At 36.7% G+C, this 27,504-nt stretch overlaps 1 protein-coding gene across 1 annotated transcript in view; it reads right to left on the bottom strand.

Annotated features, from left to right (window-relative positions):
* The window catches only part of KIF14 (kinesin family member 14), a 51,687-nt gene extending 25,124 nt beyond the window's left edge, over positions 1-26,563 (bottom strand). Inside the window, exons 1-19 of the mRNA XM_032422354.1 lie at positions 26,147-26,563; positions 25,413-26,104; positions 23,453-23,707; positions 22,721-22,808; positions 21,007-21,105; positions 18,737-18,789; positions 17,911-17,941; positions 17,360-17,467; positions 16,109-16,225; positions 15,538-15,653; positions 13,959-14,131; positions 12,735-12,882; positions 12,407-12,470; positions 10,023-10,207; positions 6,357-6,459; positions 5,256-5,416; positions 2,589-2,736; positions 1,935-2,087; positions 247-373 (exon numbers count right to left, since the gene is read on the bottom strand). Of these exons, the coding sequence (XP_032278245.1) occupies positions 247-373; positions 1,935-2,087; positions 2,589-2,736; positions 5,256-5,416; positions 6,357-6,459; positions 10,023-10,207; positions 12,407-12,470; positions 12,735-12,882; positions 13,959-14,131; positions 15,538-15,653; positions 16,109-16,225; positions 17,360-17,467; positions 17,911-17,941; positions 18,737-18,789; positions 21,007-21,105; positions 22,721-22,808; positions 23,453-23,707; positions 25,413-26,104; positions 26,147-26,563 (3,238 nt within the window). The remainder of the gene's footprint in view (positions 1-246; positions 374-1,934; positions 2,088-2,588; positions 2,737-5,255; positions 5,417-6,356; positions 6,460-10,022; positions 10,208-12,406; positions 12,471-12,734; positions 12,883-13,958; positions 14,132-15,537; positions 15,654-16,108; positions 16,226-17,359; positions 17,468-17,910; positions 17,942-18,736; positions 18,790-21,006; positions 21,106-22,720; positions 22,809-23,452; positions 23,708-25,412; positions 26,105-26,146) is intronic.
* Positions 26,564-27,504: the final 941 nt, after the last annotated feature.

Here is a 27,504-nt window from a genome sequence, read left to right as displayed (position 1 = left end):
TACACATTAAAGTATCACTTGAAATTTTCTTTACTATTTGCTTATGTAACTAAATATTCTAAAAACTGAATATTCTGAAACAATCATGCATACAAATTTATTTAGATCCAAAAAGGCCAGCAACATCCAGAATAAACCATTTTTAATATATAAAGGCAACCAACTCTAACATTTTAGTAATTATATCATAAGAAATAACATACACAAAACTTTAGAAAATGCCTGCTAAAATCATCATATACTCACTTAAAAAAGTTTTATCTCTATTACTTTGATTTTGCTGTAGTATTTGTACTTCTTTAGCAATTTTTTGCTTCTCAGTTTCTAAAGCTTCCAGAATTCTTGCATGGCGGATGCTATGGTCTTCTAAAGCCTAATTGATATTTATTCATATAGACCCATACATGAAAATATACAAAGAGAGAAATTATAATTGATAATGGTAACACAGCATACTTAAACTTCATTTTACAGTACACATTTTATTAAGCATACAAGGCCTTTAAAAAGTGATTTATAAAATATCTTTATAAAATTTGACCCCATAACAAAATCATTAGGAATTTTTGATGACATAAATTAATCTTATTCTTCCCATTGACAGGAAATAAAAAAACCTTTAGGGAAAAAAAAAAGGGAGAGAGAAAAAACTGCTCAAAAGAGCCCACATTCAAGAACATTTGTTGACCAAATAAAGTTAAATTTAAAAGACACCACAAAAACCTTATTTGCCACAAAGAGACCTTATAACAGCCCATTTATAATTACTGTTTTCAAGATTTAAACAGCTCTGTTTTTTCTTCTAAAACTCTCTCAGGTGGTTCACTAGCTACTTTGTGTCCTAGAATTAACTTGTTACATATTATCACCATATTATAGTATAAGAACTTTGGGGTTACTAGGGGTATTTTCTTCTACCCCCACTCTCACTACAAAACTTGGAAAAAAGAAAAATAAAATTGCTATTCGAGGACAAAACTTTGAGATTAAGATATAAGGAATCAAAGCAGAGATGAAAACAGTGCTGCTCAAACTTTAGTATTTGTCAAAATCCCATGCAAGACTTGTCAGAATAGATCTGGGCCCCAACTCCAGAGTTTCTGACTTAGGAGTTCTGGGGCCTAAGACTGCATTTCTAACAGTAATGCTGATTGATGTTGCTGGACTAAAGACCATATTTTAACAACCACTAATATAAGAAGAAAGAATACCCAAGAAGGTTGTTAAAAAGGTAACTCAAGATATTAAAATACTGACAATCTGGTTTTATACTTCAGTCTTCAGAACTTGATTAATATGAGTCAGCCCCTGAAACATGACTCTGCCCTCACTGAGATGATAAAAGTTTCAGGGCCTGAGCTCTTAAGACTGGGGTAATGAACACCCTACTCTGAGTTCTCTTAGGAGTCACTCAGGCAAGGAGACTGCTGGTCACACTTTCCATGGATGGAAATCTTTAAAGATAATAATAAAAAATAATTCTCCATTCTGACATGAGGATGTGACCCAGTATAAGAGCTGTGCCTTTCTTCCTTCTACACATTGTACCCTAGCACCATTTCATTCATTTACATTATTTGGCCTGATGGATCACAGGATATTTGTGGAGGCATAAGAGGGGAAAACTGTAATGGAACCAGCTCAAAATAAGAGCTCTGTCCCTTTCAAAATGTTTGTGTGATGATGTGTGAGCAGAGCTGGGAGCATTACCAGGTTGTAAGCTTTCAGGCAAAGAGAGCCCTTCTCGTAAAAAAATAAATAAGATAAATAAAATGATCTTAACTCCCCCCAAAAAAGAAAAAAAAAAGAAGAAGAAGAGCCCTTCTCATCAGGAGACCCGGATTCGGCCATCTCCTCCTAGGTACCATGAGTTCTTAAAAAAAAAAAAAAATCCTGCTGTTGCTCAGAGCCAACTATTTACAAAATGAAATTACCTGTTTTGCAGCCAAAGTCTCCATTTCTAATCGCTTTTTGTTGACATAGATTTCCTGTTCAAGTCGCTGTTTTGCCTTTTCTAATTCCTCAATTTTGTCGTTAGCCTTTCGGTTATTTATTTCCTGCATTTTCTTCCTTTGAGCCTCTTCCTTCTTTAAAGAACAATAATAAAAAGTAACAGGCAAAAACACACTAGTTTTTTTCAAAAATAATATAAAAAATGTACAAGAGTCCATTTCTTTAATCAATGTATAAGAAATTGACTCATCAATAGAAAAGTTGCCCCGTAGTTTTTCTACCTCATTCAGCTTGACTAATATAACTTAAAATAAGTATCACTAGTCAAACCTTCCTGAGCATGTTCCTCTAAAATGGGTTGTGGGAATGCAAGATGACCAGGAAACCAGAGAGCCATGGGCTCATGTAGGTGGAGGACAGAAGCTTCTCTATTTTTCTTCTTCTTCCAACAGCTATTTGTCTACTACTAACTTGCTTCCTAAAGTAAAATTAAAGAGGGCCAAGACTCACTTGGCTTTGACTCTCTAGTCTTTGATATTCCCCCAGTTTCTTTCTAGGTATATACTCAATTTTACAGGCAATATATCACTTAGGGTGCACGAGCAGAGAAAGAAAAAACCAATTCTGCCTTTTACCAGTTCTGCTTCCAATGCTCTTATCTTGCTTTCATATGCAGCTTTTTGAGAAGAAAGCTCTTGCTGAGCCATTTCTTTTGCAATTTGGATTCCTTGCATCATTTCTTCCTTTGCTCTCAATTGTGCCTCTTTTATTTCTGCTTCAAGTCTACAAAGTAGCAAAATATTCACAGGATACATTGTCAAGAATCCTTTATATACCATAGTAGTTCTTAATCAAATTAAAATGTTTTCATTAAACAAAAATTTAAAACTCAACATTTAATTTCTGACACCGTCAACAGTGTTCTTAAATTTTTATTGCTTTTAGAATGGCTTATGCAAAACAGCATAAAAGGATGAAAATTTGCTTATTTCTTAGTTACTATAGCAGATGCCTGATATTTAAGTAAATATATTTTTCTAATCCTTTCTTTTTTTTTTTTTTAAGATTTTATCCATTTATTTGAGATAGAGCGAGAGAAAGAGCGCAAGCAGGGTGGAGGGGCAGAGAGAGAGGGAGATGCAGGCTCCCCAAGAAGCAGGGAGCCCAATGCGGGGCTCAATCCCAGGACTGGGAGACCACGACCTGAGCCAAAGGCAGATGCCCAACCAACTGAGCCACCCAGGCGTCCCTATATTTTTCTAATCTTAAAGAAAATAAGTTATATAAAAATATTATGTCATAGTGAACATTGCAGTAAACATTATAGTTAACATTACAAAAAACACAATAACAGTAATTTTTTTTTGAGAGAGAGCACATGCATGCACGTGTGTGCACATGCGTGCACACAGTGCGGTAGGGGCTGAGGGAGAGGGTGAGAGAGAATGTCAAGCAGACTCCAACTGAGGCAGAGCCCAAAACGGGGCTCAATCTCATAACCCTGAGGTCATGACCTGAGTTGAAATCAAGAGTTGGATGCTTAACCAATTAAGCCACCCAGATGCTCCCAAATAAGGGTATTTTATGTTTAACAATGGTTAGAACAAAAATTGTATTTCATATATCAATAACTTTTAATTCATGTTTAGGTCATAAGTTAGGGAAAACATCGAAATAACTAAAAATGTTATGAGAGCTGATAAAATAGATTGTATATTTTCAACCATCTATAATAATTTGACATTTTGGTAAGTTAAAACATTAAATTAGGTTTGTCATCTTTCAATATATAAGGGAAAAGCATCAAGGAGTATAAAAAACTAAAAGCTTGTTTCTTCTCAATAAAATCAATGCTCTAGGGGCACCTGGGTGGCTCAGTCAGTTAAGCATCTGCTTTGGCTCAGGTCATGATCCCAGGGTCCTGGGATCAAGCCCCACCTTGAGCTCCCTGCTCAGTGGGGAGCCTTCTTCTCCCTCTCCTTCCTGCTTGTCCTCTCTTGCGCTATCTCTGTCGCTCTCTCTCTCAAATAAATAAATAAAATCTTTAATAAAAATTAAAAAAATAAAATCAATGTTTTAGCAACTACACTGTATAGAAATTTCCATTCCCAATTTCACTGAAAAAAAGAATATCAAAAGAAAGAAGGCTAGTGGTGACCAGGGCCTGGGGGGAACAGGCAGGGGGTGGGGTTGAGGGGGACAATGGGGAGTCACAGTTTAATGAGGACAGAGTTTCAGTTTGGGATGATGAAAAAAGTTCTGGAGATGAATAGTTTGATGGTTGTACACACTGTCAATATACTTAATGCCCTTGAAATGTATATTTTAAAATGGTTAAAATAGTGAATATTATGTAACATATATATATGTTAAATGGTTAAAATAGCGAATATTATGTAACATATATACACAATTTTTTTTTAAAAAGAGCAAAAGCAAGTTCACACTTTTTAAAAGATAAGGTAGGATTAGCCCAGTCCATACTAGTCATTCTGATTCCTCCTCCCTTCATCCTTTCTGGTCATCAAGTGTGGTTGATTCTTTCTCCTTAATACTCTCTCTGACTCAACCACACTGTCCTTCTCTTACTTCAACAATCTCTGAACAGCATTTGCAAGCTATACTTGCTCTGCCTCTAATTGGTTTTCCAGACTTAGGTCATGGGGAGCTCTAAAACTGTGATTCTGTCAGGTCTCTCTCTTGTCTGCCTAATATCGTTAATGATTCCATATCCTTTAAGATAAAGTCCTAACTCGTTAGTATTTATTTATGTATACTTTACCTATTAGTTTACAAGGATACTGTTTAAATCAGAAATCCTACAATATTGCATGAGCTAAAGATGGGGCAAAGAAAACAAAAAGGTTACACTCCCCCATCCCGCTGGCTAACTTCCAACGGTCTCTGGGGACCCCATTCCAGGGGATGTCTTCTTGTCCCCTAGAAAACTTTGCTGATTCCTGGCCAGGACTAGGAGTCACCCCTCACTCCATAAACTGCACACAGTGCAGGACTCTGTCATGGCACCCTGTCACAACTATGTGTCAGCCCCATGAGATGATAAATTCCTCCAGTACAGTAGCTAAATTTCAGGTATTCTTTGTATTTCTAGTATAGTGATAGATACATAATATCTGCTCAATAAACGTCTGCTAAATCAATGAATGTACCAAGAGAAAAGATCATGTCACTAGAAATTAGCACCCAAAGAATTAACTGCCAGAGACTAGCACAATATGATTAACTCTCTCTTGTAGAGCTCTCTCATGTTCTTACTATTTCATATCAGCAAAAAGACTTACTGTGATCTTTGTGCCATGAGCAACTCATTTTTTGCAAATTCAAAGTCTTTTGGACCCTCGATTGTAAGAGTATCTCTACCGGATGGTCTTTTTCCTTTCTGGACTTCTACTGGATGATTAAATCTAAAATAATGATCTCCACCAAGAATCACCCGATCACCCTAAAGCACACAAAAAATTTACTACTTGAGGTAAGTCTGAACCAAAAACTTATATGGGACAAATAATTAAGTTCAGCAATTCAATACAGTCTAAGATTAGTAATAATAAACATAAAAATCATAGCAACTAACATTTATTAAATACTTTCTATATGTCAATCACTATGTTAAACACTTTACATATATGTGATCTCATTTATGTCTCACAACAACCCAGTGAGATAGTACTATTATCTCGATTTGAGGAATGAGGAAGTTAAAGAGCACAGAGCTTAATAATAACAATAAGCATTCACTGAGCTTACAATTTGCAGACATTGTGTTAAGAACTGTAGATGGATTATTTCATTTAATCCTCTGCTGCCCCCAAAAGGTAGGATATATATGAAGTGACCAACTGTCTTGGTTTGCCTGCAACAGACTGGTTTATGCCTGTTCTCTCAATGTAATTTTTTTTTAAGTTTTATTTATTTAAGTAATCTCTACACCCAACATGGGGCTCAAACTCAGGACCCCAAGATCAAGAGTTACGTGCTCTTCCAACTGAGCCAGCCAGGTGCCCCTCTCCCAATGTAATTATTAAAAATGCTCTCAACAGTGTCCTGACTTCAGTGATATACAATCACCCTAATTAAATAACCTTTTTCAAAAGTCATATAGCAAATAACCAGGGCTTACTTCCAAAGCTCAGCTCTTTACTGGACACATAATGGTGCTGTCAGTAGTCAGCTCTTCAGGTACTGGTTTATAGTGATTTAACTTTTATCTTTGCACAAATGAAGGCAATTAATAAATTAATAGAAAAGAGAATTTTAGAACTGGAAAGTCCTTAATCTAGTTCACTACCTTATCGTACAGAGGAGAAAACTGGGACTCACATAAATTAAACAACTTGCCCAAAGTCAAATAATTTGTTAGATTTCAGCACTGGCTAACTTACATGATGTAATACTGTGGATTCCAAAATATGTTTTCCATTTATATATGTCTTTGCTTCTCCAACTGGGATGATACTCACTATTCCATCAAAATTTTTTATAGTACTGTTAAGATAAGAAGTACATTGTTATAATTACAGGACAGATGAAAAAGAAAAAGGCAATACAAGATAATCCTGCTTGGATTATTTCTTTGGTGTTGCTTCATATCAATTTGTGACAAAAATAACTTAAAATTATTTTATTTTGCTCCAACTACATTTTGAAGTTTTGGCAAAAAAGCCTGAGCAATCCCATCCATCAGTGCTGGGAAGAATTTTCATTGTATGTATTTTAACCATAACTACTTTAAAAAAAAATACCGACCCTCTCCCCAAAAATAAAATAAAATGAAATAAGTTCAAGGAAAAAACATTAGAATATTGACAATGGTTACATATGAATGAAACACTTTTAAGTGTTTTATTTCTCTAATTTCTGGTTTTATGTATGAGTTTTAAAGATGAAAAGAAACAAACATTTTCCTCTTATGAAAAGTAGGGTAATACAGAAGAAAGAAAAGCATGGAGATAAAAACACACTCCTTAGTCATCTAATTAACTAGACCCTGACACTATGGAAAATCAGCTATAAATGTTACATATTCCTTTGAGTCTTTTTATTTGGAGAATAGGAAAGACACTCCAAAGTCCAATTCATCTTTGGATTAACTTGACAGAGAGGGAAAAGTCTGCAGCAAAACCTGAGTCCTAACCCAAAACCTCTAGCTGTTGATTAGGCTCTAAGATCTATAATTAAAGAATAACAGTTCAGTTGTAGCACCTAGAGAAAAGAGTCTGGAAGGAATAGCTCACCCCTCAGCAGTATGTCCCTCCCACCAGTCTAGTGTTTTAACCAGGTAAAGGTTTCAACAGGATCTACTTGTTCTGATTCCTTCTCTCTCCTAGGTCTTTCAAAATTCCTTGGCCTGGCATCCTGAAACCTCCACAATCTGGCTTCACCACCAACATTCTTTATCCACGATTATTTCCCCATAAGAGCCACATCTTACTCTTTTTTTTTTTAAGATTTTATTTATCTATTTGTCAGAGAGAGAGAGAGAGAGAGAGCAAGTGAGCACAAGCAGGGGGAGCAGCAGACTTCCTGCTGAGCAAGGAGTCCGATGTGGGACTTGATCCCAGGACCCTGGGATCATGACCTGAGCTAAAGGCAGACGCTTAACTGACGGAGCCACTCGAGTGTCCCAGAACCATATCTTACTCTTAATCATCCATATCAGTACCCTGAATTTGCCTTGACTTCAGCTTCTCTCTTTTGAGTCATTTCTCCAACATAGGAAGAATGTTACCTCATCTTTCAAGGCCCAACTTAAATGCTAGAAGCTTATCTTTTTGGCTCAAGCAAGAAGTGGATTTTACTTCTAAGCATTAAGAAGGCAAGTCCCATGTAACATTAATATACATTGATAGGTACTGAAGTTCTTTTATTCATTAAGCCCCCATGTGCCAGATAGGTCTCAGCAATGAACATGGACATGAAACCAACGCTCATGAAGTTCATGGTGTAGTAAGACAATAGTGATAAGTGTACTAAAAGGGGAAATGCAGAGTGCCAGGCAAGCAGAGGACTTCCTACTCCCCTACTGGACTCCTAACACTTTGGGATTATGTTATGTATCTTTGTCACTGGTGTAAATAATACTACACTTATTTGTTATAGAAAACAGTTAACTAATAGAAGAACAAAAGGACCTGAAGAAGAAGATTTGTATACCAGATATAAAGACATTATAAAGCTCAAATAATTAAGACTATGGAGTACTAGTGAGAAGAAAAAGACTTTGTTTTTGGTAATTTTTTGTATGAACACTTCAGATCACAAAAGAGGCAATATACTATTTAATATATGATATTAGCAGAATTGGTTATTCACATGAGAAATAAATGAATTCAGACCCCTACTTCACACCAAACAAAAAATTCTAGACTACTTAAGGGCTTAAATGTGAAAACAAAACTTCAAAACATGTAGAAGAAAAGTTAGGAGAGGGGCGTCTGGGTGGCTCAGTCAGTTAAGCAACTGCCTTCAGCTCAGGTCATGATCCCAGAGTCCTGGGATTGAACCCCACATCGGGCTCCCTGCTCAGCGGGGAGTCTGCTTCTCCCTCTACCCTTCCCCCCTTCTTGTGATCTCTCTCTCTCTCTCCCTCTCTCTAATAAATAAATAAAATCTTTAAAAAAGAAAAACAGAAATGAAAAGTTAGGAGAACATCTCTATGACCTCAATATAGAAAGGATTTCTTAAACAAGACCACAATTGTAATGGAAAAAGATTGAGGCTGTGTACTACAATAAAACAAAGAGCTTTGAATCAATCATAAGGCACCAAAGAGAGTGAAAAGATAAGCCACACACTGGAAAAAAGACTATTGCAACAAATAAAACAAAGGCTTGGCAATCAGAATATATAAAGAACTCTTATAAATTACTAAGAAAAAAACAAACAATCCAACTGAAACATGGACAAAAGACATGAACAGGCAAGTCCTAGAAGAGCAAACTAAAATAACCAATAAATACATGAAGAGATTATTAGTCAAAGAAATGCAAAATGAATCCACAATGAGATAACATATCATGTTCACTAGACTGGCATAAATTCAAGTCTGCCAGTACCAAGTGTTGACAAGGATGTGGAGTAATAGACACTCTCAATGGTGTGGAAGTAAAAATTCATAATCATTTTGGAAAACAATGTGAAGTTACCAAGTAAAGTTGAATAAGACATACCCTACAATCTAATATCTCAAGTATTTTTAGATATAATATAAGAGTGTTTCCCAAACTTTAAAAATTATTATTATAGCATAATTAGAAAATCGTAATATTTATACAGCAGATTGTGGTCAATAGAAAGGTTGCTCACAGTTAGACATGACTAGTCTGGTAGGTAAGGCCTCCTAAGTTCCTACTGGCTAACCATTAAGGGCTCATATCTCAGTTTATCATCTGGGAAACTCACTCTAGAGAAACTCTTCACATTTGTACCAAGAGATACGTATAAGAATATGCATAGCAATATTGTGATAGCAAAAAATTAGGAACAACCCAAATGTCTATCAAGAGACAGACTGTAATAATTTAAAGGTAGATAAATGCACACAATAAGATACTTCACAGCAGTAAAAATAAAAGAACATCAAAATGAATGAATCTTGAAAACAACATGAAGCCAAAGCAGTTTGCATAAACTATCATCCCAACAATATGTATATAATCATTCAATTCATACGAACAAAATTCACATGAAACAAAAAATTTTAAATTTGTCAATCCAACCAAAAATCCTGCCATATAAGATGGATAGAAGTTTAATTTCTTGCCAATGATTATAATTCCAAGAAATGATCCCTCAACCAACAGATCACATACACCAAAACAGAAATAGAGAGCATTACATTCTACCTCATATTGACAGTAATTAACCTATCTTCCTTACAAAACACTCAGACTGTCTGTTTTTCTTGGCTAAAAGATGCATTGGAAGGATTATACCAAAGACTCAGTATAAATGAATGCCTCATGTGAAGGAAACCATACATATCAAGATACAGAAGCCTACTAAAAAAAATGAACAGGAACCTTTTTATTTTTAGAAGAATAACATACCAATGATCATCAGCAATAAGCACCCCAGATAACTGAATATCATGGCTTGAGTTTGGTTTATACTTTCCAACTGTCGTCGTTCCTTCTTTTATCATATATAATAGCATCTCTGATAGCTGAGGATCTTCATTGAGATTGACAAGGTTTGGCAAATGGTTGTCGATTTGAAATGTAATTCCTGCTTTCTAGTGGAAGTCAGAAAATAAATTAACCTTAACAAAAAGCAGCAAATTATTAAATCCACCTAAAATAAATGGTCTACCTTAAACATTAAAATCACTGTGTGTGAAGTCTCAATAAAGGTTTCTTAGAATCTCTCTTTCATGATTTCCCCATGACTGTCACCATCATACTTCTTAGACTTTTAAGCTATGTTGCCCTTTCTTTGACCTTCACAATCCGTCACCCTCAAACTGTGCCTTTTCTTACTGATGGTCTTTAGAATGGATCAGTTCCTTTTGTTGCATCTTTGCTGCCTTCACCTTAGTTCAGACCCTTATTACCTCATACTTGAACTACTGCAGCAGCTGCCTGATTGCCCTGTCAACAATTTATCGTTTTCAGTTCATCTTACATCCTACACCAAATCAATTCTCCTGAAAGGGTATTCTCAAAATGTCAACTCCCCGGTCAAACATTTTCAATCACTTCTCTCTTCCTACAAGATAAAACTCAAATCACTTAGCCTGAAAATCAATAAACTAAACATAACACGCCCTGCCCATTTTATCTCTGTACGACCGTATACAAACTGCCACTCCAATGAATCTGATCCGCACACCTTCTTCCGAGCACACCTTAAACTTCTGCACCTTTACTCTCAGACAATTTTCCTTTCCTAGAATGCACTCTTCCTTTTTTCTACCTATCAAAATCTTACCCAGGTTTCAAAGCCAAATCTTCAAAACTCAAATCTCACCTCTTCGTGAGGCTGGACTCACCATTCCCAAGGAATATTCCCCCTTCCTCTCAATTCTTATAGTACTCTACCTACCAGTCATTCGAAATATTTCCTTTACTGCCAATACCTTTGCTCTTGACCCAAGCTCTCCAATCTCTTTTAGAACCTCATTCCATTAAGGAGTTTTGATTCCTATCAAAAAGTTTAAGTGTCTTCCATCCTTTAAAGAAACAAAACCAAAATGAACAAAACAAAACTTCCCCACGATCTCACCGTCCCTTTCTCTGACTTCTCACTAGAGGTTTTCAGAGTTTACATGTATGGCTCTATCTCCTTAGTCACTCCTCAACCCACTGTCATCTGGCTTCTTTCACCACTACGATGACTTCATAATTTCACAATGCAATGCGCACATCTCAGAAACCTGGGCATCATTCTTGACTTTTCCATTTTCTTAACATACACACACATCCAAAAACACCCTCTGAGCCTATCAATTTTAACTCCTTTCACTCTTTTGAATCCAACTCCTCCACTAGCCATTCCCACTGCCATTGCCTTACTCAAGCTCTCACCACCTCTGGCCTTCGCCGTGGCAAAGCCTCCTAGATGAATAACCTTCCCAGCCAGCATCAGTCTTTCCTCCCTCAAATCCACCATTACCAGAAGAATCTGTTTAAAACACAAGTCTGCTCATGTCACTTCCTTTCCATTTAAAACCCTTCAGTGGCTCCCAGTCACCTAAATTTAAGTTCCTCACTATGTCATGATCTGAATCTTGCATCTCTCTCCAGTCCAATCTCTGTCACCAGCATTACTATACAAGTTCTGAATTCTGTGGACATCCAAGCTGTGCTGTCCCTTCATGCTTCTGAACATGGGATTCCTTGCTTAGAAATCTTGACTTCAGTAGCATAACAAAATCTCGCTTAGTTGTCCCTTTCTCTTTGAAGTCCTCCTTAATAACCATCCTCATTGAAGTTAATTACTCCCTCCTGTCTCCTGCTTCTCTTCCTTTTACATGGTTTTCATTGCCTTAGGCTGAACCATATTGGACTCCTGGTGTTCAACCATTTCTTACCTAAAAAATGGCAGCATCATATGGTTCAACCTAGTCAAGTCACACTGCATTTCAGTCATCTATTTACATTGTAAACCTCCCTTTAGATTACATGCTCTTTGAGGGCCAAAACTACATTTTATTCACCTTGGCTTCCCCCATGCCTGGCACAGAAAAAACATTTAATATTTGTTGAACCAAAGTGAATAGAATTAGATGGTTTGTTTATATTTTAACTTTCCAACATAGCTATGGGCTCTAAGTATATTAGAATCTTGACCTCAACACTTCTTTATACTATTTCTCTTTATGGTATTGCTTGGCATAGAGTCAGTATGCAAGGAGTATTTGAGAAATTAGATTTACATATTTACTGTCATCTTTATTTAATTTTTAAATCAGTTTAGAGAGTTGAAATGATACCTGTAACTCCTTTGTTTCTTGAAGTTTTCTTCTTTCAGCTTGTTCAAATTTTTCTTTCCATGCTCTTTCCAAAGACAAACAAAATAATAGAGTTAAAAATATCCAGATGCATAAGATTGAGAATTAAAGACAATCAATAAAGATTAAGAAACCACTTAGGAATATTTAAAATATGATAGTCTGGGGATGGACTGCTCTATTCATACAGGAAGTACGAAAACAGAGCCACAGATCCCTCCTAAAGTCCTCCCTCTCCACCAATCCCAGCCCCACCAGTCCAATGATTCCAGGCAACACATTGACATCTAAAATATTGACTATATTCCACCTTTGCATTTCTGCCATGTCTCTCTCCTGTTGATGCAGTTTCATTCTTAAGGATGTTATTTCTTGCCGGCACAGCCTATATCTTTCAGGGTCAATATTTTGACTGTTTCTTTGAGCAGCTTTTAGCTTTTCGATTTCCGCTTTCAACTCTAAATATTTGTAAAAAGATGCATGATTAATAACATTTGATATATAATCATTACCACAGTAGGCATAATCTTCCAATCTTATTTCAAGTTTTAAATATTACTAAATAAAATAGAATATTTACAGAAATCAATTTTACTTTACTTACATTACCTATTCATTTCTACTTAGTCTTAACCTGAAAAAGTGCTCCCATCTTTATGAATTTCCCCCCTCATAAGTAGTATGGCCATATAATGTATTGTTCAAAGTGGGACACTTTTGAGAAGCACATTATTAATCACACTGATGCAGCAGACATAAACCAGGATTGTCCCAAGGCAAACCTTACTTATAAAGACATGTTGGATAAAAATCAAAGATTTTTCAAGCTGGAGTTCAGAAGACTTATTTTTAATGAAAATAGCCCTATTTGTGAAAGAGAGGGGACTCCAAAAGGGAGACGATGGACTATGATACAGCCAATTCGTTCTCTGGCCTGCTTGTCTGAAGACCATTCGTCCTCTGCTGCTCAAAAGGGCCAGAGGACAAAGGACTATGAAAAGATGGCAGTTCCACATATGCAAAGAGAAAACTGCTCAAATCAAGGTTCCTTGCAGTTACTCAAGTCCATCCTACGCAGGTGATTCCCAAGATATACACAGAAAGTAGTACTGAGCATAAATGAAGTTAGGCCTATGCTAAAAACTTAAGCCTTTAGATCACTGTCCTTTAGATCAATGAACTAAGCAAGAGTAGAGCTGATAAACAGAATGACAATGGAGGAAAGGTCATAAGAGGAAAAGGCTACACACATCTATGACTCAGTCTGTAAGATTATTTTTCTATGCTTGCTATTTCCCCTTTACCTACTCTCTATTTTCTGTCTTTTTCTGCTTGTTTTCCCCTTCCTAATTCTCCTTCCCATCGTCCTTCCATCTCTCTTCCACCATCATTGTAGAATGATGACTAGTATCTATTATAAGTAGGTATGAAAGAAAAATCTTTAATTTTCTTAAATTGCGAATTTTCATGACTGAAATTAATATTTGAGATTTAACTGTTACAAAATAATTAAAATGTTTAGAAAAATCTTCACCTCTAATTAACTTAGCGTTCATATCTTCATTTACTTTGGCGATATTGACTATCATACGGGCTTGGCTGGCATATCTCAGTGTGCTTAATGTTTCTTCAATGTTGTTGGCAGCAGGACTGATGGTAGCAATCATTGCAGTTTTTGAATTTCCACCCAGACTTTCTTTTAACAGCCTTCAAGGAAAAGAAGTTATAATTAGACTTTGTGTCTACAACAACCTAATAGCAGTAATTATGTAGAAAGCACAAAACAAATTAATAGGGTATATAATACAGTATTATACTCTTCACTCACATACCATTCAGGACTTTTTATTTATTTTAAGTAAGCTCTACACCCAATGTGGGGCTTGAATTCATGATCAAGAGTCACATGCTCTACGGACTGAGCCAGCCATGCACACCACCATTCAGAACTTTCGTGGTATTTGTACTTATTTTTAGATCTCATGAATACTTTGTTTTGTCTTATACTTTTTATATTGTTTCATGAAACAGTAACTGAACCAAAGATTTAAAATATGGTTAACCATCAGATATTTAGTAAGATACCACTTCCCACTCCCCAGACTAGACTGGGAGCTACTTCAGGAAAGAAACTATGTGTGTTAGTCATCTTGTATTTCCAGTGCTACCACAACCTTTAGGGACAGGTGCTCAATAAATACTGAAAAGGATGAATGGGCATATAAACAAAAATTTTGTTTTCTACAATATGCAGAAGCCTTCTTTTAGAGGAAAAAAGATAGAATGAGACTAAAACACCTATCTTTATTAACACAGAATGAATTTCACTCTTCCTAGCTTTCAAAAGGCACCAAGAAAAAAATCAGATTTTTCCTTAAATGTTTTCAGGTGACAACTACATTCCTATAAACCAATTATAAAGACATATAGTGGTTGGGAGGGCCTGGGTGGCTCAGTTGGTTAACCGTTGACTCTTGATTTCGGCTCAGGTCATGATCTCAGGGTCCTGAGATCGAGCCCCGCATCAGGGCTATCAAGTAGAGATGCAGCCCTTATGAGAATTATATATTAATAGCTTATCACAATTGGATATTAAATCTATACAGATGTAATTTGAATGTAATGTATCTGATTAATGAAAACATATTCATTAACAAAAATACTTATTGAACACTTAAATACTAGTCAGTGGGTGCCACACAAAATGATTTCACTTTACACACATAGCAACATGTTTGGTAGTATCATATATGCTCAAACATTAAGCACTAAAAACATTAAGTATAGTACTAATTGCTTACACTAATACAGCACATACTATGTATTAAAAGTATTATAGTTACTTAATCTTCACTATAACCCTAAAAGGTAGGTATTGTTATTATCCTCATATTACAGATGAAGAAAGAGACTAGAGCATTGAGTGATTTGCCGAAGTCGCAGAGCTTATAGGATGCAGAGCCACGATTCAGATCCACATAGTTTGACTCTAGAATTCACACTACTAACCACTTGTTCTCTGTCCCAAGGCTATATGAAGTCAGTCTATTGTGCTTCTCCCCATAGTATTCAGTACATTTTATACAATTCTTTGTACTTCAAAAGATACTTGCCATGTAAGAACAGATTCACGGTAAGGAATAAAAACTCTCTTTCGGTTTGCTTGTTCAGAAAGTGCAGATATAACCTTTCCCAATGTGAGCAAGGACTTGTTAATACTCACACCTTCCTGTACACAAGATAAAAACATCTAATTTAAAATAACTGCTCAGCAATACATTTATTTCACAAAATATATTCCTTCCCTTATATAATTACTGAGTAAATATTTTCTTCCATAAACTACCAACTTTCTTACAACTCAAAATTTACTAATTTTCTTTGAAAAGTAAACATAACGAAAAAGTAAAGATCTCTCTTTAAACCACAGCAATGCAGTCTATAAACTACAGATAGAGTTTTTGTTTTTGTTTGTTGTTGTTAAATATAGTTTGCAATCTCCTAAAATAATGCCCTAGGGAATAAGTCTTATTAAAATGAGAAAAGCCTCATTTTCTTAAAAAAATATTTTCTTTTAAGTAATCTCTACACCTGGCATCAGTTCGAACTCACAATCTCAAGATCAAGAATCACATGCTCCACTGACTGAGCCAGCCAGGCACCCCCGAAAAGCCTCATATTTACCTTCAGTCGATCTCCACTAGTTCGAGCTGTGGAGCAGCGCTCACTGCCCGCCAGATCTATCAGGTTTATCCGACTCGTTATTCTGTGATCATGTTCCTCCCCTTCCACAGATTCCGTCTGCAGCAAAAGGACATTAATATAATATGTCATAAGTTTGTCCATGACTTGCTATCGATGTAAGTCTTGAAAGGGAAAGTTATACAAGATTACAAACCACTCATTTATTTTTGAAACTATCCCTTCACAAATGTGTGATCATTTATAATTTATAATAAACATTAGAGAATAGGGGTGCCTGGGTGGCTCAGTCGGTTAAGCATCTGGCTTCAGCTCAGGTCATGATCTCAGGGTCCTGGGATCGAGCCCCGCATCAGGCTCCCCCTGCTTGTGCTCTCTCTCTCTCTCTCTCTGTGTCCAATAAATAAATAAACTCTTTAAAAAAATAAAAGTAAAAAAATAAACATTCAAGAATACATGGAGCAATGCTTGCATTATGCCAAAATAAATAACTTTAAAGAGATAAAAACTCACAACTACCCAATTATATTAAGGAAACAACCATAAATAGAGCAAAAGCTTAGTGTACAAAGGTGTTATTTATCTCAGCATGAGAGGAGCAATTAATACTTATTAATAATAAAAATATTTAATTTATTTAAGTAATCTCGCCACCTAACATGGGGTTCGAACTCCATGACCCCAAGATCAAGAATCACATGTTCTTCAGACTGAGCCAGCCAGGCACCCCAAAGGAGCGAGGTATTTAAAAGCAACATAAATGGCCCACAGTAGAGGAACTGGAGTAGTCCATGGAATATACAGCTATGAAAAATGATTATTTGGCGAAGAATTTTAATGGCATAAAATTATTGAAGATTTTGTAAATTTGCTTAAGTGTGATTGTAAAACAACTAAAATATTATACACCAAAATATTTAGAGGGGCTTTGAGTAGTGGAACCTATGGCTGAATTTTTAAAAATCTTTGACTTTCTGATATGTTTTTCCAAATACTGTACAATTACCATGTATTGAAAACATATCATACATTAATGTTATTATCATATTAATATCAATGATATAATAAATTAATAATCATATATTATTGAGTTTTCAAACAGTAAAAAAAAAAAAAAAAAATACTGCCAAATATACCAAAAGTCATTCAGTTACTGTGTACACTAAAATCCAATTATGTTATATGTTTATGTTATCATACTCTTACTCTTAAAATAATCAAGAAAAAGAATACCTTGGTCTGGGTCATCACCAGGGTGAAAACTGAATGCGATCGGGAGCTTTTATCATTCATACCAGTAGCAGCAGTCGCTCTTTGTTTATTTCCCAATTCTAGCCAACTCTTACAAGAAAGAAGAGAGGGAGGTCAGAACTGCCAACTAAAATTTATTGGAACAAATTAAGAAACAACAAAGTTAAGCATGTTTGGCAACATATACACACTTTATAATCTGTTTATGAAATGAAATTAATAAATGTTTGTCATTTAATAATTTGTATTCCCATTGTCAGTTTTGCTTCCATCACAGATATCTGAATCAGGAAATTACACCTCTAAAAGACTATTTCAATAACACTAAGCTGCTATGATAGTCAATTTTTATTTTTACTTCAGAAGAGTAATTCCTTTCATTGAAGTTTAATAAACAAAATCAGCTCATAATGAATTAATAAGATTAACCTTTTATTTATGCAAGTAGCAATTAAGGAGAAATATTCTTATGAATACTTATGATTATGATCTTTCTGTCTAATGGAAGGAAGATAAAATATAATCAATCTTACCTGGATATCAGAGTAAGAACTGACAACATTCCTATTTTTAAAAAGGAAAAAGACAAAATTGTTTTTACTGATAATTACACTTTTATTCTCATAAAATAATAATACTCTTTCAATTACATAATTACTCTCTGAAGACCACAATTGAATAATTCATAGATTATACTGACTCTCAACAGAATCTTTCACTATCTCCATTCTTAAAGGGTAGAAAATGTTTTAATTTTACCAAAAAGTATGTCTTTTATTAATGAAGCAGTTTAGCTCTTAACATATTCAAGTCTAAATCATGAGACCAAAACATATACTTGACATATGTAGGGGTGGGTATGCTAGTATGTATGGGTCTCAACATAATCCCAGATTTATTGAATGGAGCTAAATCCATACCTAACCACTTTCCCTTTCCTTTAAGAAAGCATTTGGAGTGTTGAAAGATGAAGTAAATGACTCTTAGCATGTTTCACACTCTCAACACTAAACTCATTTTAGCACCTTCTCCCCTCTTCAGCTTAAAATAATAGATATAAAAAGCAGCTCGAGAGGGAAGGCTTAACTTAATGGGGAAAGGGGATAAAAGGGAGAAAAATCAAATATTTCACACACAGTATAACTCAGGCACTTTACAGGTGCTGTGAAAGATATAAACAAATACAAAAACAAGCAGCTAACACTCTAGTTGGAAAGAGAGGAAAAATTAATTGAATACTATTAAGGATAGGAGGTTAAATAAGTATCCAGGCTTTCAAAGTTGGGGAGGCAAATGAGAACAACATTCATTCTATTCATTACTTTTCTCCTCCTTGCTTTTGCTGAGCCAAACACTTACATTGACAAAGCTTCAACATATGGTCCAGAGACAGGATGCTCCCTTACTCTCAGCTAATAGAAGCAAACATTAGCATTATTAAGGGCATAACAAATATTTCATATAAACACAATTTTAAATGATCTTTTCTTCTATATTTGGAGTTTAAGGCAAAGAGATTTGCCTTTACCTGACCCAGAGATAAATATAAAAGTTCTCACAAACACAAATCTGTAAAGCATTGACACTGCTTCAGGATCACAAACTTTTCAAAATATGCCACAGTTCACCGCAGCATCAAATATCTTACTAGTTCCTATTCTTAAGACATGCAGTAGCCATTATCTCTAGGCTTTTAAATATTAGCTCTCCAAAATATATTCAGTAAATTTCAGACAGTTAAAATTTTTTCCAGTTTTACATTGTATGTTTTAAACTTTGTAACTAGAAATTTAAAACACTTTTAAGTCAAAGAAGAAAATGCCAAGTTTAAAAAAAAAAAAATTTTTTTTAAGATTTTATCTATTTATTTGACAGAGAGAGACACAGCGAGAGAGGGAACACAAGCAGGGGGAGTGGGAGAGGGAGAAGCAGGCTTCCCGCCGAGCAGGGAGCCCGATGTGGGGCTCGATCCCAGGACCCTGGGATCAAGACCAGAGCCGAAGGCAGACGCTTAACGACTGAGCCACCCAGGCGCCCCCCACCCCGAGTTTAAGATTCTTAATGTTACAACAGTAAGCCATGTGATTTTTGGTTTTCTTTTTTTAAAGATTTTATTTATTTATTTTACAGAGAGAGACACGGCGAGAGAGGGAACACAAGCAGGGGGAGTGGGAGAGGGAGAAGCAGGTTCCCCACCGAGCAAGGAGCCTGACATGGGGCTCGATCCCAGGACCCCGGGATCATGACCCGAGCCTAAGGCAGATGCTTAATGACTGAGCCACCCAGGCGCCCAGCCACATGATTTTGAATAAGTCAAGTGACCTCTTTAGATTTTAGTTTCTTGCTCTCCAATGTCCTTTTCAAAATTAAAAATTTTACATCCTTTTAAAGGAAGGACTCTACTTATTTGAGAGAGAGCATGCAAGCAGCGGGGAGGGAGGATGCAAAGGGAGAGAGAGAATCTCCAGCAGACTCTCTGCTGCGCTCAGTGCAGAGCCCGATGAAGGGCTCAATCCCACAACCATGAGATCATGACCTGAATCAAAATCAGGAGTCGGAGGCTTAACCAACTGAGCCACCCAGGTGCCACCAAAATTTTACATTTTGATAGCAGTTTTTAAAAAAGATTATGTAGGGGCACGTGGGTGGCTCGGTCGGTTAAGCGTCTGCCTCCAGCTCGGGGCATGATCCCAGGGTCCTGGGATCGAGCCCCATATCGGGCTTCCTGCTCAGCAGGAAGCCTGCTTCTCCCTATCCCACTTCGCCTGCTTGTGTTCCCTCTCACGCTGTCTGTCAAATAAATAAATAAAATCTTAAAAAAAAAAAAGATTATGTATTTGTGGAACTTCCTATTTCACAGAAAATATTATGTACAAGATACCAATTTACTAAATAATCTATTAAGATACATATTCTATAATAACAATACAGTTTTTAAACTTCTACTGTTTTTTGGCTTTAGGGATTTAGTGTTTGATTTAAGTGGTCCAACTAAATCTTGAAACAAATATTTTATCTTTAATTTTGATACAATATTTGATTTAAAAGAGGCTAAATTTAATAATTAATTTAATTTCCGCTAACAATAATGTTTAGCTTATTTACTATTTATTTACTCATTTAGACTGTAGATCCCAAGCATTTGCTATCATATAATAGCAATTTTATTTATTTTTTTTAAAGATTTTATTTATTGGGGTGCCTGGGTGGCTCAGACGGTTAAGCAACTGCCTTCGGCTCAGGTCATGATCCCAGGGTCCTGGGATTGAGCCTCGCATTGGGATCCCTGCTCAGTGGGGAATCTGCTTCTCCCTCTTCTGCTCCCCTGCTTGTGCGTGCTCTCTCTGTCAAATAAATAAGGATTTATTTCAGAGAGAGAGGGAGAGCACAGAGGGAGAGTAAGAAGCAGACTCCCCACTGAGCAGAGAGCCTGATGCGGAACTCGATCCCAGGACCCCGAGATCACGATCCGAGCCGAAGGCAGACGCTTAACTGGCTGAGCCACTCAGGTGCCCCTAATAGCAATTTTAGTAAAATTGCAAGCCATATAGATCATCTTGAGAACTAGTATAACTATATGCATTCATAAAAACAAATTAAAAACAAATCATAAATTGTTTTAATCTTACTGGTTGCTTTCTCTGCCCGTTTTCGCCTTTACAAACCAGAAGGTCATGAATTTTTTCATTATATACTTCAAAAAAGCTCATTTCAAGGTGGTAGCTGACCTAGTAAGAGGAATAGAAACACAGCATGCAACTTATTTTAAAAATCCTTGCATTTTTTGCAAATTATATATCTGATAAGGTTCTAGGATCCAGAATATATAAAGGACTGTTACAACTCAACAGCAAAAAAAACAAACAACCCAATTTAAAAACGGGCAAAGGACTTGAACAGATATTTCTCCAAAGAAGATAAGTTCTACTTACTAGGATCTCTCAAATATTCAACTGTGCAGTCACTACCTTAGTCTAGCCCCTTGTCATGCCTTCCTTACACAGTTTACAAGTCCCACAACTGGTCTCTTTGCATCCAGTTCTACTTCCTTTCAATCCATTCTCCACACTGCAGCCAGAGCTATATTTTTTTTTAAAGAGCAAAGATGATCACTTGACTTCCCTGCTTAAAATCCTTCCATAGCTTTCTAGATTCCTGGAAGCAGGGGTCATAAAGTCCTTCACAAGCTGAGTTCTGCCTGCCTCTCTGGTTTCATCTTTTGTCACCCTCCACTCTCAAATTCCATGCTTAAAGCAAAGTAAACAATTTATAGATTCCCAAAGGCTCCCCACATTCTTGCTTTCAAAGCTTTGCACATGCTGCTCCCACTGCCTAGAATGTCCTTCCGCCTCTTCACCAAGCTAATAACTGCTATGTTTCCTTCAAAAATAAGCTCAGTTGTCCCTCATCTAAGAAAACCTGGCTCCCTGTAATCTTATATATTCTCAAAGCGCACTGTTCTTACTCTATCATAGTATTTATTTTAATTTATTTAGCAGTAAGTTGATTGTACTTGGCTATTTACTGATTCATTCCTCCATTATACTCTCCTAACGACAGGGACTGGGTCTTTTAACTCCATATTCCCAAATCTTGCACAGTATTTCCCCAATTTCCCTTATCATAAGAATCACTAGGGGGAAAATACGAAAACTATAAATTCCCAGCTGTAGCCCAGATCAACTAAATCAGAATCTCCAGGAGAGATTTTTTTTTTAGCAAGTGTATACACACACACACACACACACAATCAAACACACACACGAAAAACTGCCCCAACACATTTCTGGTAATTCTTATGATCAAGCAAATTTGGGGAAAAGTGATCTACTGCTCGGCAAACAGCGGATGCCCAGTAAATACTGGCTGCATGTACGAAGGAATAAGAGAAAAGGGAAGCCAGTACAGATTTTTCAGGGGTAGGGCAGCGTAAAGAGCATGGCTTTCGAAGCTGAATCTAGGTTCAAACTTCAGCTTCACTACTCTCTGCTTCATGTTGTTCTGACGTTTATGTCTACTGTCCTTAGTTAGGTCTGTGTACCCACCTGACTACAAACATGTAACGGTACATAACTGCCACATTATAAGCCACTACACATACATAAAAGTAATAAAGCCGAAAAAGCTAGAGAAGACAGAAGAGATGATCCTTCTATCACTGCCCAACAAGGAGAATTTATTCTGAAATTTTGAATCTCCAACCTCTCCTCCATACCACTGTTCCACAGGAGAACGACCTAGAACTTAAAATTACATCTTCCATGATTTCTTTAGTGGTGTTGACTCTGATTTTAATTTGACTGTTTCCTAGTCTAATATGAAGGCTTACAGATGAGAACATACCTCTTGAGTTTGTTTTTTGGCTACTTGAGCAAAAAGATCTTCACAAAACCTTGGAATTATTCCTGGTTCTTCACTAAGTCCCATCATCCTGGAAAATGCATAATGAATGGCAGGGGTGGGGGGGTTGATAAAACTAATTAGTTTTTTAAAAATTCTCTTTGGGGAAATGGGTTGGGGGAGTGAATGGGAAGCAAGCTAATTAAACTGTGTTATTAATATCTAATAACCTAAGCTCTGAAGTCAGATCTTCCTGAGTTCAAATCTTGATCTCAGCACTTATTAGCTCTGTGACCTTAAACAAGATACTTAACCCCAGTAAACCTCAATTTCCTCTTCTATAAAATGGGAATAAATAAGAGGTATCTAATTCAGAGAGTTGTGAGAAAGTACAAGCAGAGCCTTTAATATATATATACCATTTATTAGATGACTACTTTTAATTCTCACAATAATATTTACAAAATAAGCTCTCCAGGCTTGGGTTTACACAAGACATATTATGTACAATAAAATGGGCCAATGACACTTACAAAGTAAACAGTATCTCCTGCATACGCGGAAGCTCAGAGGTTAAGTAACGTGCCCAAGTTTGCACAGAACCAGGATATAAAATGGATGAGATTTGAGCCCAGATCTGTGTGGTTTCAAAACTACATTCTTTCTATCAAAACTACATTGTTTCTCACCAAAGACTGAAACATTCTCAGTAACTGTACTTGGAATAACACTTACGTATATGATTTTCCAGAGCCGGTCTGACCATAAGCGAAGAGACAGGTATTATAGCCTTCAAAGGCACGCTCTAGGAGGGGTTCTGCTAGCGTCTCATAAACAGTCGTCTGGCTAGCATAGTTGGGATGGCAGTCATCAAAAGACCAGAATGCAACATCATAAATAAAATTATAAACTTGTTTCATGTCAGGATGTTCCACAGCTATTTCTTCCCCATTCATGAAGACCACCTGGGATGCTTTTTCAACCTTCTCTCTTTACAAAGAAGCACAGAGAAAAATATAAAGTTACCGTGATTATTTTGAGTATTATTCCATAGAATATAATAAGAACCTCAAAACTAGTTAAATACAACATTCCTCCAGAGCAAGATAATTCTTTAGTTTTATGTGGAAAATGTAGACCAGCTAACATAATTATAGTGGGTTTCCAAATATAGATTTCCTACAGCTCCAGTGCCACCACTTAAAGGGAAAATGGAGTCCCAGATCTGTTGTCTGAAAAATCATTCTACTTTTACAGGATTTTCCATCTTCTTCCTTTTTCTCTTGAGCTCTCCCTTCGCCCATCCCACCTACTATAATCTACCTATACTCTTCAGTCCAAATCTGGAGACTTTTTAATATATTTTAAAGATGTTTCAGAGGTGCAGATCTATATAAACCTGACATGAAATGCAAATATAATTTCAACAAACTCAGTTAAATATAAGTCTCAATCATAAATCTCTTTGGGCTACTGCCTACTGTTACCGTTAATCCAAAGGTCCCTCCGTTAGATTATCTCCCTTAAAGTCATGGATTTTCAGGTGCACCCTTCTTCCAGCTCAGACTTAGGTAGAAATCTTTCACTTACTTTACATCTGCAGAAAAATATTATCACCTTGTCTGGCCCAGATATCCCTTTTTGCCCCCAACTCTGTTTTAGATCAGAATTTATTCTGGAATCCACCTGCCTCTTCAGTGTGACAAGTGCCCCGCCACCCCTGTTATCAGCCCAGTTTGCATGGCTTGTCTGATGAGTCTCAACTCAGGTACTTGGTTCCTTTCTAAGTTCTCTTCAGGGTAGTCATCCATCGTGGGGTTTATTCCTACCAGCTCTGTTCTTTCTGTTGCCTCTTGCCCTATCATGATCCTTGAGGCCTGTCTTTGAGGTTTCCTCATTCTCTCCAGCCAACTCACCCTCAGTTCTCTCACTTATCACTAACCCCACATCTTCACGAACAGCCTTTAAAGCACTGTATAACTTACCTTTACTGACCCTTTAGGTTTAAACTAAGGGTTCCTTCCCCCACGGCAGCAGTCACCATATACTCTCACATCTTGCTTAGATATACAACAGAGTTAACAACTACTAACTCTGAAGTTTTTTCGCAGTCACCCCACAAAACATTCAAAAATAATTAGATGCCACATTCACATTTTGTCATGTCCATCTTTCTCAGCCCTACCTGTAATCTGTGACTATCTCACCCACAATCACTTTGGAGAGAGATTTTTTACCATCAACATCAAATCTAATAAAGCACTGCATTTATAACTACTATATATCAGTGATGACAATGAGGATGATACTACGCTGGATGGAGTTTTGGAAGGACCTCTTTGGGGAATAAGTGACCTAACAAGTGCTCTTTTTAAGGGAAACACAGAGGAGCCTGCCATACATTGCAGATTTGAAAGCAGACTGCATTATAGACTTAAGTCATTCTGACGTTTTCAAAGCAGCAGATCTAAAGAAATTTACATTTGCAAAAGATGCTGATTTCAATGTTTTAATTTTACACCCAATCATCAAAAATAATGAGGGTTCTACAACTAAACCTAAAATTTCTCCCTACATAGAAATGCCACCACCAAGCTTGAAGATGCATGAATGCACTCACTTTCCACAGGCAGAGTGGAATTAGACACATCGCATGTCAGTAGTTTGGCCTTAGATTTTAAAAGGTGTAACATACCTCTTGCTGAAAGGCCTCACACGTACTGCCACTGTCACTTGACTGTTCTCTACTTTTAAGGGGTCTCTTTCTATCGAGGTGTTCCGACCTGTTGTTTCCTCTTCAAGAAGGAGTGTATTTTCTTGTGACCTTTCCTTTTCATTTGCTAGAAGAGAACTTCTTGGCTTTTGTTTAACTTGGAGGCTAGGCACCCTATTTTTCAGTATCGATGCAGCTGGGCTCGTAAGCTGTGGTGTGCCACACTTCGGTGTCCATTTGTGTCCTACAATGTACTTTGTAGGTGTTCTTTTTTCTAAGCTTCCAAATTTATTTGAATTTTTTGCCATATCCTTCCCAATACTTCTATGATGCAAGTTTCCTGTTCCTGGCACTTTGATGTTCAACTTGCTCTGAAGAGGCTTTGTTGCCAAGTGTCCGGATGGAACAACTTTAGTCTGACTCTGGGCGTCAGTGGGTGCTCTATTACTTAAGTATTTAAGTGCGACATGTTCATTTGCCTCAAGGAGGGCAGAAAACGTTTCTTTGTGTTTTTCATCAGCCATCATTTCAATGTCTTTTCGGTCTTTGGCTAAAGGTCCAAAAGATGCAACAGAAGAGTCTTTACCATTATTTACAATTGTTACCTTTCTCCTCATTTCCAGGGAAGCACAATCATTTTCTGTTGGGCTTCCCACATTCTGTGTTGTTTTCCACTTTTTCACACAATCTGTTTGAGCTGTTTTCCGCTTTTCCACAGAATCTGTTTGAGCTGTTTTCCACTTTTCCACAGACTCTGTTTTAGCACGACGTTGTAACGTAAGACGTGTTTCTGCAGTTTTTTCAGTTGAGTCCCCCAACTCACTGCCACGCAAAGATGATTCTTTGTTCCTTGTAACTCTTCTCTGAAGTGCCAATCTACCAGCAGGGTCAGGGGTAAGAGGTACCTCTCCTGTTTTTTTACAGGCAGAAATCACATAAGTACTATTTATGTCTCTGATTTTATTTGCAGATCTCAATAACGGATCATCATTTTCACATTCTGACATACCCGAATTCAAATGCAGCTTACGTCTGCTACTATGGGTGAGGACATTCAGTGATGAACTCTTTTGGGAAGAAGGTATACCAAGGATATCCCTGTTATTTCTATTATGTGCGGTGTATACTGACATTGTGGCAGGAAGTTGTTTTAAAAAAGAATGTTGGTGAAGAACCGAAGCTCTTCTTTAGACGTTCATTTGACTTCCAGCCATATCTTATGTATCAGTTTCCAATTATCTGCTAAACTGTAAAAAAAAAAAAAAAATTATATTGTAAGACTATAAACAGGCATTAAAAAATATGAGAACCTTCCATTGTGAAAGTAACTTCCCAGAGGAATGAATACGTTAGAATAAATCACAATCTCCTCCTCAGATACTGTTCCCAAGCAGCTTCAGACAAATCTCTGCCTTCAAAGAGCTTATAATAATTATGCAACAAATATTTACTGAGTCCCTATTATGTGCCAGGCCCTCTGATAGATACTATGGATTTCAAAGACAAGACCCTGTTCCCATTTTCTTAGTCTAGAAGGAATACATGGATTTCCATTATATCAGGACAAAGAGGCCCAGTGACTTAAAAGATATAAATAGTGCATGTCAAAGAAGATATTCGAATGGCCAATAAGCACCTAAGAAGATGCTCAACATCACTAATCATTAGGGAAATGCAAATCAAAACTACAATGAGATACCACATCACACCCATTATGATGGCTACGAACAAAAAAGCAAGTGCTGGCGAGGACGTGGAGAAATTGGTACCCTTGAGCACTACTGGCGGAAATGTAAAATGGCACAGCCACTGTGGAAAATAGTATGGAAGTTCCTCAAAAACACTAAAAATAGAATTACCATATGACCTAGAAATTCTACTTCTGGATTATCTAACCAAAAGAATTAAAAGCAGGGTCTTGAAGAGACCATTGTACGCTCATGTTCATAGCAGCATTATTCGCTATAGCTAAAACATGGAAGCAACCCAAGTGTCCGTGGACTGATGAATGGCTTACCAAAATGTGGTATTTACACACCATGAAATATTATGCAGCCTTATAAAGAAATTCTGC

This window comes from Phoca vitulina, unplaced genomic scaffold, assembly GCF_004348235.1.
Source record: "Phoca vitulina isolate PV1807 unplaced genomic scaffold, GSC_HSeal_1.0 scaffold26, whole genome shotgun sequence".
In the NCBI taxonomy this organism is placed as follows: Eukaryota; Metazoa; Chordata; class Mammalia; order Carnivora; family Phocidae; genus Phoca; species Phoca vitulina.
Note: the sequence above shows the minus strand (reverse complement) of the source record. Positions and strands in the feature narration are given on the sequence as shown.